Source organism: Erinaceus europaeus, chromosome 16 (genome assembly GCF_950295315.1).
Source record: "Erinaceus europaeus chromosome 16, mEriEur2.1, whole genome shotgun sequence".
In the NCBI taxonomy this organism is placed as follows: domain Eukaryota; kingdom Metazoa; phylum Chordata; class Mammalia; order Eulipotyphla; family Erinaceidae; genus Erinaceus; species Erinaceus europaeus.
In genome coordinates, this window is record NC_080177.1 from 29,002,079 (window position 1) to 29,019,723 (window position 17,645).

The 17,645-nt window shown below is 39.9% G+C and overlaps 1 protein-coding gene across 12 annotated transcripts in view; it reads right to left on the reverse strand.

Annotated features, from left to right (window-relative positions):
• The window catches only part of SYNE2 (spectrin repeat containing nuclear envelope protein 2), a 429,917-nt gene that overhangs the window by 134,106 nt on the left and 278,166 nt on the right, over positions 1–17,645 (reverse strand). For 11 of the 12 annotated variants that reach the window (XM_060174845.1, XM_060174844.1, XM_060174843.1 and 8 more), the window contains exons 61-65: positions 14,025–14,156; positions 11,637–11,831; positions 11,041–11,115; positions 8,732–8,842; positions 3,646–3,762 (exon numbers count right to left, since the gene is read on the reverse strand). In XM_060174845.1, coding sequence (XP_060030828.1) covers positions 3,646–3,762; positions 8,732–8,842; positions 11,041–11,115; positions 11,637–11,831; positions 14,025–14,156 — 630 coding nt within the window. The remainder of the gene's footprint in view (positions 1–3,645; positions 3,763–8,731; positions 8,843–11,040; positions 11,116–11,636; positions 11,832–14,024; positions 14,157–17,645) is intronic. The other variant, XM_060174850.1, reaches the window with a different exon arrangement.

Consider the following 17,645-nt stretch of genomic DNA (forward strand, 5'->3'; position numbering starts at 1 on the left):
TGAAAGCTGGTTTGCAGAGAAGTGTCTCTGGGGTGGACTTACTCCTTTTGAGCATCTATTAACTCTGCATGTGTGTGTTATTTTTCTCCCCAAATGCCATTTTCCCCTTGCCTTCATCAATGTTTTGTATAATTTACTTCAAGAATCACATTCTTGGGAACAAACATGGTGAAACATATAAATTATGTCCCATGTGTGCAGATCTGTAATCAGCTCAGTAAAGGTGGCTGGTGGTGGTGACGTGTGTGCGGGGAGGGCAATCCCCTGCAGTGGAGAGAAAGGAAATGGTGGTGGTGGGTGAAGTGGTCTAGCATGTATTTGAGAAGATGTGAAATTATACTCCTGAGACAATAACACTCTTGTAAGATATTTCCCCAGTAAAAAAAACAACAACAACAAAATACATCAATTAAAAATAAAATACATGTATAAGAAGAAAAGAATCATTTTCTTAAGGAAGTTCTTCCTGGTCTTATTCATACACAGATCTATACTTAAATTAATTTGTATCAGTTTTTAAAAGTGCAGCCTAGAGTGTTCCCAGCTGTGACCACAGAATGACAGCTCAGACCCATAGGGACTCAGAGATTTCACAGACTCTTGTGCTAAATATAAATATATATGGGCCCTAAGTCAAACTGATGGGGTAACAGTTAATTGTATTTATGTACTTTCTCCAAGTTTGGGAGTTACTCTCTGCCCTAATTCAGCTTTATAGCCCTATTCTCAACTCTGATACCATCTCTTCAGACAGTATTTTTAGTCCACCTACCTATTAATTATCAAGCTTAGGCAAAAGCTACTGATGTCATGGGCCCCTTGGAACATACTTAAAACAGATTGCCTAGCTTCTTCCCACCTGAAGACGCCTAATTTCATCGACTCTATTCATAGCTTTGGGTTCCCATTTATTAATAATTTTGTCCTGCTTTGTATCGTACCACCTTTCAGCCACCAAGCTGCAGATGTATGATTCCATCCTGACTTAACCTGAGCAGACAACCTTACCACTGTATCCCAAAGCCTCACTTCTCCAGAGCCCTACCCCACTAGGGAAAGACAGAAACAGGCTGGGGGTATGGATTAACCTGCCAATGCCCATGTCTAGCAGACAAGCAATTACAGAAGTCAAAACTCGGGGCCGGGTGGTGGCGCACCTGGTTGAGTGCACAAGGACCCGGGTTTGAGTCCCTGGTCCCCACCTGCAGGGGGAAAGCTTTGCAAGTGGTGAAGTAGGTCTGCAGGTGTCTCCCTGTCTCTATCTCTCCCTTCCTCCTCTCAATTTCTGGCTGTCTCTATTCAATAAATAAATAAAGATAATAAAAAGAAATTTAAAAAAAAAGTCAAAACTCCCATCTTCTGCTACCCAGAAAGAATTTTGGTCCATACTCCCAGAGGGATAAAGAATAGGGGAAGTTTCCAATGAAGGGGATGAGACACAGAACTCTGGTGGTAGGAACTGTATTGAATTATACCCCTATTACCTTACAATCTTGTAAGTCATAATTAAATCACTAAAACAAACAAACAAACAAACAAACAAACAAACAAACAAACAGTATGCTTGGCCAGCCATGTATGTGAGCCAGGTTTGAGCCCGGCTACAACCACAAGGAGAAAGCATTCGTGCTATGGTATTTTTCCTCATCTAACTCTGGCTCTCGCTACATGTCTACAGGGGTCAGCCTGGAACAGTAAAGCTCCAGTGATGACCAAAAAAATAAACAAATAAAAATTTAAAATAACAGATGTGTGATCTTCATTATAAGATTGTTTTCTGGTATTGCTGTATCTTAGTAGTAAGGATTTTTGGATACTTTCTTTTTTTGGTCCCTTGAGATAACAATCTGTTAATAAACTGACTTACATTTAATAATAGATTTACCACCAACTTCCTTTATTTATTAAAAAAAATTATTTGAGTACCTATCATAGGCCACACACATTTTGAAATGGCAATATTGAATTTCTTTGCTTTCTCACTAGCTCTCTGAATCAATCAGGAAACAAGGAAGCTAAGTAACTAATCTGGGCTTTATATGCTAGTCATTTGAACCTGAAAATAATCCAAAGGTGAACAGAAGGAAAAAGTATTATTTACTGCCCTAGTTGAAGGTGGCCTGGGTACTAGGTTCACCCACCTCTTTTTATAGTAAAACAAAACAAAACAAAAACAAACAAACAAAGTGCATTTACTGTTTAATCCGTCCACACATCTCCCATTTCACCATGTCACTTCTGAGTAGTTCTCGCCTAGACATAAGTTACTTGTCCAAGGTCACACAGTTCTATGATCTTTTAATTCTGAATTCATAATTTTCATAGATTCACAATGGTAACACTGATAACCTCAAGTTTTAAAAGCAGAAATTACTTAAATAAATATTTGCTGTCTAGGAGGTGGGGCAGTAAATAGTGTTGGACTCTTAAGCATGAGCCCTGAGTTTGATCCAGTGCATTGCATGTTCAAGAGTGAGGCTCTGATTCTCTCTCCTTTTTCTCTGTCATTAATAAGTAAATCTTTAAATAAATAAAACAAGACTGGGTGGTGGTACATTCAGTAGGGCACACACATTACCATGTGCACAGACCTGGGTTCTGGCCTCAAGTCCACACATGCATGAGTGGTGAAGCCGTTAGAGGTGTCTCTCTTTCTCCCTCCCTCCCCTTCCCTCTCTCTGTCTCTATCAAAAGAATGAGAGAAAGAAAGAGAGAAAGAGGGAGTCAGGCGGTAGTGCAGTGGGTTAAGCGCATGTGGCACGAAGCGCAAAGACCGGTAAGGATCCCGGTTCAAGCTCCTGGCTCCCCACCTGCAGGGGAGTCGCTTTACAGGCGGTGAAGCAGGTCTGCAGGTGTCTCTCTGTCTCTATTCCTCTCTATCTCCCCCTTCTCTCTCAATTTCTCTCTGTCTCTATCCAATAACAAATAAAGTTTAAAAAATTTTAAAAGAAAGGATTATTCTTAAAAAAAAAGAGAGAGAGAGAGTGAAACAAAGAGGAGGGAAGGAAGAAAGAAAAGGGAGAAGGGGATGGGAGAAATGGCTACCAGGATTAGTGGGTTTATTGTGCAGTCACCAAGCTGCAACAATAACCCTGGTGGCAATTAAAAAATTAATAAAGAAAAATAAATGAAATGCTTAATGATTACATACTGAAAGGGGAGCCACAGATGTATTACATAAGAATTCCTTGTTACAGAGAATTTTGTCATCTCTATGGTATAACTGAAAATTAAACTACGTAATCCTTTACTGGATTCAGAGCCAGGTTAGTTTATGAAGTGTGATACTCAGTCTACCCATTATTTCACAAAACAAGCCATTCAATGTACATCGGAGAAGACTAAGGTTTAGAGGGATTATTCAACTACTTCTAGTCACATAGTTAGTAAATAGAAGCAGGATTCAATACCTGATTTTCTTTTACCATGGAGTCTACAAATCTACATTCCTTTTTTCCCTTCCTTCCTTCCTTTTTAAATTTTTTTCTTTATTTATTTCTTCCCTTTTGCTGCCCTTATTTCTTTTATTGTTGCTGTAGTTATTACTGTTGTTACTGATGTCGTCGTCATTGGATAGGACAGAGAGAAATGGAGAGAGGAGGGGAAGACAGAGAGAGAGAGAGAAAGATAGACCTGCAGACTTACCTCTTCTGTTTGAGTGGGTCTCAAGGAGAATTCTTGGTCCTGCTCAGTTGTTAGTGAGTCTGGTGCAAGACTCTGTGCCATGTTATTAGAGCATGTGCTTATTTTCTTAGCTGCCTCCTATAAAGAAAACATTCAAATGTCCAGAAAAGTTCCTGGCCTGCTTCACCCAATTCACTCCTCCAACTGCTCATTTTATAGAAGCTCTCCTTGCAAAAATTCCCAAAGAAGTCAGGTATACTTAGGAAAAAATAAACTTTTTCTGGCTTGCCTTTAAAATACTTAACTTCTCCAAAGTTACCTAGCTAATGAGCACATAAAGAGTACAGGCCATCACATCTTTAAGTGAATTATGAGAATGAAACTAAATGAGCATAAATGAAAAAAGCTATCAAATTCTAATCATATACATTCAACTTTAAAACTGAGACCATAAAAATCATTGAAGAAAATAAGAGTGAATCTTTTTTTTCTAATCTAGGAGTGGAAAAAGACTTTCAAAGTCACTATTATATAAAAATGTCGAGAAAAAAAAAAAAAGAAAAGAAAATGTCGATATCTGTTTGGTCCTTAATATAATTTAAATTTGGGCAAATTTATTCTAGTTAAGCCATAAGTGTCAACATGTAAACTTGTTTTAATTAAAGACTTTTTCTATATATATAAAAAAAGATTGAACATGGGAGTCAGGCGGTAGCACAGCGGTTAAGCACACGTGGCTTGAAGCACAAGGACCAGTGTAAGGATACTGGTTTGAGCCCCTGGCTCCCCACCTGTAGGGGAGTCACTTCACAGGCGGTGAGGCAGGTCTGCAGGTGTCTACCTTTCTCTTCCCCTCTCTGTCTCCCCTCCTCTCTCCATTTCTCTGTCCTATCCAACAACAACGACATCAACAGAACTACAATAAACAATGAGGGCAACAAAGGGAATAAATAAAAATAAATAAGATTGAATAATACGAAAACACAAATTCAAATAACACAGAGTATCAAGAAAAGTATGAATATTGGAATTGACTGGTCTGGGTTGTCTGAGTCTTAGTTACTTTATCTTCAAAATGGGAATACAATCTTCCTTATTCATGCTTATGATTATTATGCACAATAACATATATAAAATGACTGATAGTTGGGAGTCAGGCGGTAGCACATCGGGATAAGTGCACATGGCATGAAGTGCAAGGACCGGCATAAAGATCCCAGTTTGAGCCCCTGGCTCCCCACCTGGGGACTGACTCGCTTCACACATGGTGAAGCAGGTCTGCAAGTGTCTATCTTTCTGTCCCCCTCTGTCTTCCCCTCCTCTCTCCATTTCTCTCTGTCCTATCCAACAACGACAACAATGACAACAATAATAACTACAACAATAAAACAAGGGCAACAAAAGGGAATAAATAAATATTTATAAAAATGGTTTTAAAAAATGACTGATAGTTTCCAACAAGTATTAGTTCTTTTTCAGCTATTTCTAGTTGACAACAATAACTATTATCAGAAAGGTATGAGCCAGTATAGTCACTATGGTAAATAGTATAAAGGACCCTCAAATTAAAAAAAAATTAAAATTCCACTTATATATTTGCAGGATGTTCTTCATCTGTATATATTCACAACAACATTACTTATGGTATCCAAGAGTAAACAACCACAGTATCCATCAACAGACGAATGGAAGAAGCCATAGTACACATGCACATGCCCAAGAACATTTAGAGAGAGAGAGAGAGAGAGAGAGAAAGAGAGAGAGAGAGAGAGAGAGAGGGAGAGAGAGAGAGAGACAGACAGAAAGAGAGAGAGGGAGAGAGAACTCAGTCATAAAAAATAAGAGAAATCCAGGGGCCAGGCGGTAGTGTAACAGGTTAAGCCACATGGCACGAAGCACAAGGACCAGCACAAGGATCCTGGTTTGAGCCTCTGACTTTCCACCTGCATTGGGGAGTGGGGGGGGGGGTTGCTTCACAAGTGCTTCCCCATCTCTCTTGATTTCTCTCTGTTCGACCCAACAATAACAATGGGAGCAATGATAACAATAACAATAATAACAACAAGGGCAATAAGGGCAACAAAACTGGGAAAAAATGGCCTCCAGGAGCAGTGGATTCATAGTGTAAGCACTGAGCCCCAGCAATAATCCTGGAGGCATAAAGAGAGAGAGAAATCTTATCATTTGCAATAAGATGGATGGACTGTGAAGGTGAATGAAGTTGAAAGACAAATACTGTATGATCTCATTTAAATATAAAATCTAAAAAGCAAAAATCAAAATCCATAGGAAAAAAGATAAAATTTTTGTTGTCAGAGGTAGGGAAATAGGGATGGGCTAATCTGAGAAGTATGGCCTAAAGGTGGTTTGAGAGGATAAAGGTGTTGGACTCTCAAGCATGAGACCCTTCCTGAGTTCAATCCCTAGCAGCACATGTACCAGAGTGATGTTTGATTCTTTTTCTCTCTCCTCCTATCTTTTTCATCAGTCAATAAATAAAATCTTTATATAAAAAAGAAAGAAATATGGTCAAAAGGTACACATTTCTATTTACTACATAAACAAATATGAGGGGGCTAGAGAGATAGCCTATTTTTATGCAAAAGACTTTCATGCCTGACACACCAAAGGTCTAGGTTCAGTCCCTAGAACCACCAAAGGCTAGAACTGAGCAGTGCTCTGGTAAAGAAAAAAAAGAGAGTACTAAGAATGTTATAATATGAAGCATGACTGTAACTAGTATTTCTGTAAGATACACAGAAGAGTTGTAAGAGGGTAAATCCAAAGCATTTTCATCACAAAGAGATGCTAGACTACAATGTAGCAAAAATAATGAGGAGAGATGGATGGAAAGACTGAATGGACTTTATCTGACCACAGAGTGGCTGTGAAACATAAGAGGAATGAAGTATCTGAACTGATTCTGAAGTGCCACAACTAAAGACTGAAAAACTAGTAGAAAGAGAAAGCTTTGATGAAGAGTTGGCAAAATAGGTTTGAGATAACTATACTCCCCACCCCCTCAAAGAGAAGTCAGGAAGGTAGAAATCTGAAACAGATTTTAGGGGGAAATCAAGACTAGAAATTTAACCTGGGAATCACTGACATAGAGGGGACCACCTAAGACATGGGAAGCTATGAAACTGCCCTGAGAGAAAACAAAGAGGGAAGAGAGTGGAATTTTGGGGGAATGTCTACAATTGCAGAGATGGTACAAGAGAAGAAGATGAAAGGGGTTGTAGGTAGATGAGGCAGGCAACTGCAGGATCAAGTCAAAAGAACACTGTATTTCCAGAGGGGAGAGGCGGTCAATAGAGCCTGGTGCTGAAGAGATCAATAAAGATTAGGAAAAATAAATGGGTATTAAGTTGATGTTCTAGAAGTCAATGGCAGTTTAAGTATAGCCAGGGGCACAAACTTGATTACAACAGGAACCCAGGGTGAGGATCATCAAATAAAGATATTTAAATGAGAGGAAGCACTGTAATGGACACAGGAAGCAAGAAATTCAACAAATTTCCATAAAGTACCATATTGAGCCCAGTATAGTGCACAGTAAAGGGCACACAAATAGAGCTCAACTCAGGAGATTGTGCCAGGTGCATGCATAAAAATAAGTAAGAAAACAAAGACTAAGAAACGGGGTAGGGGAGAGAAGGTGAAATGGGGCTTTTTGGAAGAGAAGGGAGTCTGCAGGCAGACACAGGAAAGTAACCCAGTTGCTGCAAAGCAGTTTCTGAAAGACTCACTGAAGAGAGTCTGCTTGTGGGACACCCATCTTATTTGCAGGGGTGGGGTTACTAGGGAGGGAATTTATGTGGCACAGGAACCTCATACTTTCTCAAGGTGGAGAGGGAAGGAACCTGTTCACAAGCAGACAGGATATTCAGGTCCAAAGCAGAGCCATTGTCAGAGATCAATGGAAGAACTGGCCTGAGAGTGGAGGGGGAAGTCAAGCTGGACAGGAGGCAGGAGTGGGGAGTTCATGGATATGTGATTCAGTGATAGTACAGGAGCAAGAGGAAAACAACTGTTTTCATATCAGTTCATAGAGATTTCTCACAGTAAAGGGCACTTGCCCTCTATTTTGAGAGGCTAAAGATTTAGGGGATCAGGGGAGTTGGGCTGTAGCGCAGCGGGTTAAGCGCAGGTGGTGCAAAGCACAAGGACCGGCATAAGGATCCCGGTTTGAACCCTGGCTCCCCACCTGCAGGGGGAGTCGCTTCACAGGCGGTGAAGCAGGTCTGCAGGTGTCTATCTTTCTCTCCTCCTCTCTGTCTTCCCCTCCTCTCTCCATTTCTCTGTCCTATACAACAACGACAACAATAACTACAACAATAAAACAACAAGGGCAACAAAAGGGAATAAATAAAATAAATATTAAAAAAAAAGATTTAGGAGATCATAAGCAACAACAACAACAAAAACCTTTATTATCTTTTACACGACTTTGTTCAGAAAAGGGATTATAGGAAGTCCACTACCCTGTTCCACTTGCAAAGAGTGTGTTAAGTGATTTAAAATACTATGATGAGTCTGTAAGGTGCTCTTTTATGATTTTTTCTTTTCAGCTCAGATTTCTAAATAAGGAACATTCCTCAGAGGAAGTTCTCCTTTATCAATGAGTGCAGAGATGCAAATAGCAAACATTTAGCTGTCTTTGCTTTTGATCAGAAGCAACTATGAGAAGGTTTTAAGAAATTTTCATCCTTACTTTGGAGGTGGTAATAAGGTGTGTTATGGTTTGTAAAACATCTCTGTAACAATGACAACAATAACAATAGCCAGAAGAACAACATTTTAGTGCATGCAGACTCCATCCTAAAGCAATCATTCAGTCAAGAAATTATTTTCTTGGCTGGAGAATAGTTCTTCTGGTGGTAGAGCATGTCTGAGCCTCTAGGTTAGATTTCTGGTACTATGTGTACCAGAGGGGTTCTCTTTAAAATGAAACTGTGTGTGTGTGTGTGTCTATACTGTCTGTAATAAGTGAAATTTATATGACACAATTAAAAAAAATCTTTTAAAAAAAAAGTTCTTTAATTTACTACGCCTTACTATCTCCACCCTGCCCCCACCCCTCCGACAAATGTGTTGTCAGGGTTACCTGAATGACTGTTCCAGAAGATGAGGATTCCCCGTCTTCTTCCATGTCTTTGTCATGTTTCCAGAGTGAAGACCAAGATATAAAAGATGGTTCTGCTTTTTTATCTCCATTCTAGTATAGTAATCAATTAATTAGCAAAGAGAAATGATTTTCAACCACCATAAACAGCATCCTACTTAGCTCTAAAGCATTGGACTCAGCTTACCAGGAAGCATAAATGTAGATCTTAATTATTCTATCCCTTGATTTCTAAAAAAATTAATTTATCTGGCTAATGACATCAAATGTGGCTACATTTCCTGATGGCTAATTTGCCCGAAGGGTGACAGCTGGGGTTTAGTGACTGCATTGTTCCTAGAAACCATTTTTTGTTTTAGTAAAAGGTGAGAGATGGAGAAGTAAAGAGGGAGAGACAGAGAGAAGGAAATACATCTGCAGCACCTCTCCCCTGTAGGTGTGCGCTGTACTGAGTGTACAAAATTTTCTCACAAGCTGGGAGACATGTTACACAAAGGAGATCTTTAAACAGTGCTTCAGGAATGGAACCTGCTTGAGTAAATGTAATCTGTAAGCGCAAGTGGTGCAAAGTGCAAGGACCGGCGTAAGAATCCCGGTTCGAGTCCCCGGCTCCCCACCTGTAGGGGAGTCCCTTCACAGGCAGTGAAGCAGGTCTGCAGGTGTCTATCTTTCTCTCCCCCTCTCTGTCTTCCCTTCCTCTCTCCATTTCTCTCTGTCCTATCCAACAACATCAATAGCAATGATAATAATAACCACAACAACTATAAAAACAACCAGGGTAACAAAAAGGAAAAAATGGCCTCCAGGAGCAGTGGATTTATAGTGCAGGCACTGAGCCCCAGCGATAACCCTGGAGGCAAAAAAAAGAAAAAGGAAAAAAAAATGCTATCTTTGAAATACAGTCTAGTGAATATGTTTTTTTTTTTTTTTGCAGTTAAAGATAAACCATGAACATTATAAATGTCGACTCAGAGGCATATGCAGATCATTTCCAATTAGAACCAAAGTGAGGTATACTGCTTTTGGTCCCTGAAACTGTCTTTATTCTCACAATTCTCTCTGCAATAAAAGGGAAAAATCAGACAGTGAAATTGGTAATCAGGATTAATAAACATGTACTCTTCCTTGACCTGCCACTCAGTTTCACAATGTCCTGGCAATACACTTGGGATAACAGATTGTTCTCTGTGACAATGGTGCTATTTTAAAATGTATAAAATGAGCAGAAAAGAATCATAAGACATAAATACTAAAATCGCTGAATTGCTCTCCTTTTTGGCATAAGATCTGTTATAACTTTTTTTTTTTTTTTGCCTCCAGGGTTCTTGCCAGGGCTCTGTGCCTGCACTATGAATCCACTGCTCCTAGAGACCATCTTTCCCCTTTTGTTGCCCTTGTTGTTCTATCATCGTTGTGGTTATTATTATTGTTGCCGCTGCTGCTGTTGTTGGATAGGACAGAGAGAAATGGAGAGAGGAGGGGAAGACAGAGAGGGGGAGAAAAAGACAGACACCTGCAGATGTGCTTCACCGCCTGTGAAGTGACTCACTCTCCTGCAGGTGGGGAGCCGGGGGCTCGAACGAGGATCCCTATGCTAGTCCTTGTGCTTAACCCGCTGCGCCACCACCCAACTCCCATAACTTTAGTTTTTAAGGTATAAAATAGAAACTGTTGTCAGAAAAGTCAATTGCAAATGTGTCATCCAACCAGTTGTAATGAAGTATTAAGAAGTTGTAGCTGATATGTCATGAACAAGACCCTCGTTCAAGCCTGGCCCCCACTTTGTAGGAAACTTTAGAGTCTCGTATCTTTCCCCCTCACTCTATTTGAAAAAGTCAGCCTGGAACAGCAAAGTCCCACATTGAGAAAAACAAAGACGAACAATTTAAACAAGCAAGCAGTATTAGTAGTCAACACATTTCTCCACTGAAAAAGTAATTCAAATATGAGAAAGCAAATTCTAAAAATCACACCAGGAGAGTCAACCAAACAATATACTCTTAAAACTTCCGAGAAAGTACTCAGAAACCAAGATACAACAAAGGAGTGTCATCTCCTCCGTTAGGCCTACAAGTGTGTCTGAATTACATTTATCCCACTCGTGTGAAGTAGGTTTAGATGGATTTAAACAATGCTAATAACCTAAGAGGATGACTTCAATCACCCTTATTGGAATTAGATTTTAAAGTTCTTTCTCTACACATTTCCATTTCATGTAAGAACTACTCATTGGCCTTCTTGCAGAGGTTTTGGTTCTATATAAGCTTTAAGGAGAAAATCATTTTCCTTACTTCACTCTTCAGGGAGCTCTCTTCTGCCTCTTCCTCCACTGCTGGCAGGAAAGACATAGAGCCTGTTCTGTTCAGCTGAAAGACAGCACAAAGTTACCTGCACTCAGCTTGCCTTTTGATACTATCAAGATCCTGGCCTGGCCAAGATTTTATGTAGCCAATTCTTCACTCACTTTATCTAAACTACCCACCCATTCATTTGCATTGCTCTCTGTGGCCCCTCATCAAACAATTCTAGAATGTGACACGTTGATGTAAATTCAAGGTGGACTTAAGAGAGGTGCTGGCCCATTTTGAGTCAGCAAGGGGCTGGCTAATAGGAGGAGACTTTAAAGCAAGGTTTCCATTTACTTGTCTGTGGAATTTCATAAGCATTACCTTAAGTAACTCGGGCATAAGCATTCTGGGCTGAGTCCAGACAGACACACCCTGAGGATTTATATTTACAAATGAACAATCTCAGGTGGAGTATATCTGGGCTTGAATTTTTCTTTACTATAGAAGCCATGGGCATAGATTGACAGGTTACTCAGGTGAAAATTCCAATAATGTTCTTGTAGAAAGCGGAGCCACTGTCAAAGTAATGTTCGACCCACCTGCCGTGTAGAGACATCCCTCTCAGCTACTCCATCCTCCTCTGATACTCCTCCTGACGGAGCTTCTTTTTCTAGTTCTGGTTCTTGCTGCAGATGCTGATGAAGGTTTAGGAGGGTAGCCTTCAAGTCTACCAACAGATCTTCTTTTTTCTGGTTCAAACTCAGAATCTGCTTTTCCATGTCTTCCATTTCTCCCTGTGCAGAGAAAGAGTGTTTGCAAGGCTCTGGGATCTCTGAGGAACTCTGTATGTCCACAGGAGCTGGCTTCCTTCTGTACAGGGACAAAGCTGTGCCTATGCTATTTGGTTTTCAGAGTCAGTATACTTTTCCATGCAACCTCTTTCCAAATGACCCATGGAGCATTTATAAACTAGGATGTCTGAATCTCACCTGACAACTTGTCAGTCAATCTTTGGGGGTGGAGTTGAGATCAGGACTAAAACAAGCTCTATCCAATCAGGGAGGGGAGCCAGGGTCCCAACAGCACCCCACAGGGTAAGAGCCCTAAAACCTGTGCTTTACCCAGCTCTCCAGGAAATTTGTGAGTTTTTCAACTCTATTTGGGAGCTACTGAGAAAAAAATAAGTTTGGGAATCTCACATGTTTATGTCCCCTGAAGACTTTGTTTAAAAAAAATCCTCTATCTGAAATTCAAAGAAAAAATAAAAAAGAATGATTCAAGGGGGTGGTGGAATTGTACTGGTGTGAAATCCTAGTATCAAGTAAATAAATGCCTGTTCCACTTAAAAATAACCTTCATATAACTTTCTCCACAAAAATGTTGTTTCTGTTATAATGTAATGGATTTATAATTGTTATTTTTAAATTTACTAAATAAGTGTTTTTATATTTTCTGAATTTTAATTTCTATATCAGTAGATGTAACTCACAAATAAAAGCTTTTTAGTATCTTAAAAAAATTTCTTTTGCCTCCAGGGTTATTGCTGGGGCTCAGTGCCTGCACCATGAATCCACTACTCCTGGAGTCTATTCTTATCCTTTTTGTTACCCTGGTTGTTTTATTGTTGTTGTAGTTATTATTGTTATTATTGATATTATTGTTGTTGGCTAGGACAGAGAGAAAACGAGAAAGGAGGGGAAGACAGAGAGAGGGAGAGAAAGACATCTACAGACCTGCTTCACCACTTGTGAAGCGACTCCCCTGCAGGTGGGGAGCCGGGGACTTGAACCAGGATCCTTGAGCCAGTCCTTGCGCTTTGTGCCACGTGTGCTTAGCCCCGCTGCGCTACCACCTGCCCCCCCCTTTACTTTCTCATAGCTGACACGTGTTTAGATGTATCACTTAAGTGTGATGTCTGTTGTGCTTCATATAAAATCAGGCAGTGAGTGCTGAACAACAGTTTGCCAGGCAAGGTGCCTGCAGAACCCTGCTTTCTGGTTGGGTTAGAGCTTAACCCGCCGCACTACCACCCAATCTCCCCCCCAAATTTTTTTTAGTAAGGGAAAATTTGGAATCTTTACAAATATTGAGTCTTCCTTGAATTTATCACTTTAGAGTTGTGTGACCTTGGACCCGCAGTACTTAAACTTAGGTTAAGTACTTGCCCTTGGGCCTCATAGCTAGCAAATGGTGTAACTTATCCTTGAACACCATAGCAACTGCCTGCCTAAATCAACTTGATGGCAGGAGAAAAGCTATTTTCTGCAGTCCTTGGCACACAAACAGGTTTTCTTCATTATAGAAGCATGGCTGCCAAAACAAAGACTGAAAAAGACTCCAGTGTACAGGGTTAATATGAAAATATATAACTGGGTGCACTGCTTTGTAGGGTAGATGGAAATGTTTCTTAGTGTGTGGAAGTCTTCGTTATAATAGGATTCAGGGTCTCTATTTCTCAAGCCCACCTTGCCCACACGTCCTGATGGCCTCTATCCTGGAAAGCTAGTCAGAAGCTCAGGTTGACAACAGTCTCTTTGGTAACAGTACAAATTCAGACCAAGAAAGTGGAGACAGGATAATGGAAGGTCCTTCCATGATTACAATGCTATAACCATGTATTTTTATTAGCTGTAGCCATAAAGGGAAGTACACATAAGAAATGCCTTCATTCAGTGGGGAAGCAATTACTGAAGCCAGACTTTCCACCTTCTGCACCCCATAATGACCCTGGGTCCAAACTCCCAGAGAGATAAAGAATAGGAAAGCTACTAGGGCAGGGGATGGGATATGGAGTTCTGGTGGTGGGAAGTATGTGGAGTTGTACCCCTCTTATCCTATGGTTTTTGTCAGTGTTTCATATATATATATATATGTTTTCAATTTGAAGATAGAAGTAGGAAATAGACTGTGACCATCACAATGGATTCAAACCAATGGGTTGGTGATCACTGAGTAATCTGCTAATAGAATAAATGAAAAAAAAATACCTGTATATGTGGTATGTTGGAAACTTGATCTGGTGACCTGTCTTCATGGGACAACTCAGTTGAATAATTATTTAAGACCTGTTGTAAATTTTCTACTTCTTCATCACATTCATTAGTCTGTTTTATGGCTATCTGTAAAACACCCCCAAAAGAAGGTCTGTCATAATCTAAGGAATGAGTGGGTTACTTCTCACATCTACCTCATCACAAGTTCTAATAAATGACAGCAAAGCTATAAAGGACAACATTTGCAAAGCCGGCATGTTACCTTCTGGTCTACCTAGATTGCAGGACAGAGTTTAGAATGCAGATTAATTAGACATACCTTTGCTTTCCAATATTTCCAGGCTTATTCTGGAAAGTATTTTAATGCATGCCTGCATAAATCTGCTTCATTTTAACAAAATTGCTGATATATGTTACATACACAATATTAATACATACTACACATTAACACATATGTTAATATATATTACACATACATAATACACATAGTAATACATATTTCATATAAGGGTTTCCACACAGAAAGGTAACATTATTAATTCAGAGTAGAAAGGGCATGTGGTTTAAAAAAATAAAATTTCCTGTTCCAGCCACATCCCCACTCAGTCCCCACTTAGCAGTACCCACACCTGATCAGTAATGCATATCTTATGAGCAAGAGGTTGAATTTTTGAGAACCATCAGAGCTTGCACAAAAAGGCAAAAGTCTTATAAGCTAAATAAGTTAATAATAAGATGAAGAAGGCTTTTGGATTGAATGATATGACAAGTATGTTGAAAGGTAAGGATATGGACTTCAAAGGAAAGTCTAGGTATTTTCTTGGTATGCTTCACAGTGAAGTACAATGCCTTTTAAAATACACGAGGGTTTGGCCAGTGCAAATGTCTTCCTTGCACTTTCTTTAATATTTAACCATAGTTTTAGCTGCAGGCCGGAAATGAGTTAGCATATTCACAGCACACACCTGTTCCCTAGTACTAAATACTGACTTATATCCAATTATTACCCCACCACCACTGAGTAATTTGTTTGCCACAAAGACTGCACTTACAATACCTGAAGCAGGAATTAAAAGAACTGCACCATTGTCTAATAATTTCCATCACCACTGGCTTATTTAGTTTTGAGGCCTAGGAGATGGCATCTGACATCCACTAACATCAGAAGATGGAAATTTTTAACAGAACACTTAGATTCCTAGCTCACAAATAGCACAAAATATAATTTCTTCTATTTTTCACCTTTCATCTTGTGAAGAAAGTACTTTAAAGTATAGTTAAGACTTTTATTTTTCTTTCCCTGGCCAGGAGACCAATAAAACACAAAAGATGAAAAATAATAGATAAAAAATTCTTTTTTTCATCTCTTTGTGCTATTTTTAAAAAGAGTACATGGAGGGGTGGATCTGTTTTTCTCTGTATGAATGTTAGAAAATGAAGTCAGCTGATCAGCAGCCAGATCAGAGAGAGTATGTCATTAAAATTCAAAGTGGCGACTGTAGTACCCTCAAATCTTTACAGAACAGAGTGACCACCTTAATGTAGTAAAATAATAAAGTATAAGAAGAAAAATATTAAAGTAGTTTTTCTTTTATATATGTTATTTAATTATTATTGGAGAGAGGCAGAGAGAAATTGAGGGGCAAGGAAGAGAGAGAAGGAAAGAGACAGAAAGAGACCTGCAGTACTGACTGTTTCACCTCTTGTTAGGATTTCACCCTGTAGGTGGGTACCAGAGGCTTGAACCAGGGTCCTTTTGCACATTCATGTGTGTGCTTAACCACTTAACCAGGTACACCATGATCTGTGCTCCAGTATGGTTCCGTAGCCCCCATGTCCACTTGGTCGATTCCAAATTATATTCCTCCATGAGGATAATTTCTGGAACCATCCGTTCCACCCCGGTTCCATGGCTGCCAGTTCTTAGCAACATTGCCCCGCCAGATATTCGTCGGGATGCAGCATCATCTAAGTTCATTTCCCACGTCTACGCCTGACCGGACCTGCCAATATACGCGGATATCTTCGCCCACCCTGTCCAACGCTTGACGTCTCGTTACCCAATCTGGTCCCCTATGCCTACACTGAACTTCTCTGTTCCAGTCTCTTGGAAACAGAGTTGGCAGTCAGCTGAGGTAAAGAACAAACACCTCATCACAGACCCCTGCAAGCGTCAACCCGGCTTTGACCTAGCGCGTTATGATTGGGTCCTCCTCAATCGCTATCAAACAGGCCATGGCCGGTGCGCCGCTATGTTCCATCGCTGGGGAGCCAGAGACGACCCAAACTGCCCCTGCGGCTACAGACAGACTATGACCCACATAGTCAACGACTGCCACCTCTCCAGATTCAAAGGAGGTCTCGAAACTTTACATCAGGCTCAACCTGATGCTGTTGACTGGCTATGGAAGAAGGGCAAACGCTAGAAGAAGAAGAACCATGATCTGACCTGAGAGTAGCTTTTCTAGCCAGATGTTGGTTGGAAAGAAGGGAAAATTACCTTTTCTTTAACCCTGGCTAAAAAAAAAAAAAAATCAGGAAAAGCAGGCAGGTGGGGTGTCTACCAAGAAGGCAAAAATGTGGAATTTAAAGCTATTGCAACAACTCTCTATTCTTGTGAGGGTGTTTCTTAATTTAGGAATCAAATCCAAAGTAAAATATCATTTCCATCTAATGACTATTCATAATTTAAGAATGGAGATCAAACAAAACAACAGAAGAGGGGCCAGGTGGTGGTGCACCTGGTTGAGTACATGTTATACTGAGCAAGGACCCAGGTTTGAGCCCCAGCCCCCACCTGCAGAGGGAAAGCTTTGCAAATGGTGAAGTAGTGTTGCAGGTGTCTCTCTGTCTCTGTCCTTCTCTATCACCACCTTCCTTCTCAATTTCTGGCTGTCTCTATCCAGCAAATAAATAAAAATAATAACATAAAATAAAAAACATAAGAAGCAGCAACTCAGTGGTAAAACACGTGAGTTCCATGTGTGAGCCGTGGGTTCAATCCCCAACAACACATAAGAGCAACAAATAGAAAAACCTAAAAAATTCAGCAAGAAGCTTTTGGAAATTATCAGGCAATACAGTAAGGTGTCAGGATACAAAATTAACATCCAAAAGTCAGTGGCATTCCTTTATGCAAACACTAAGTTAAAAGAAGATGAAATCCAGAAATAAATGCCTTTTACAAAAACAACAGAAACAATAAAATAAACCTAACAAAAGAAGTGAAAGACTTGTATACCGAAAATTATGAGTCACTATTCAAGGAAATAGAAAAAGACACAAAGAAGTAGAAAGATATTCCATGTTCACGGGTTGGAAGAATTAACATCATTAGGTGGATATACCACCTAGAGCCATACACAAATTTAATTCAATCCCCATCAAGATCCCAACTACATTTTTTAAGAGAATAGAAGAAATGCTACAAAGTTTACCTGAAAACAGAAAAGACCTAGAATTGCCAAAACAATCTTGAGAAGAAAGAACAGAACTGGAGGCATCACACTCCCAGATCTCAAACTGTATTATATAGAGCCATCAAAACTGCTTGGCACTGGAACATGAATAGACACACTGACCAGTGGAATAGAACTGAGAGCCGAGAAGTGAGCC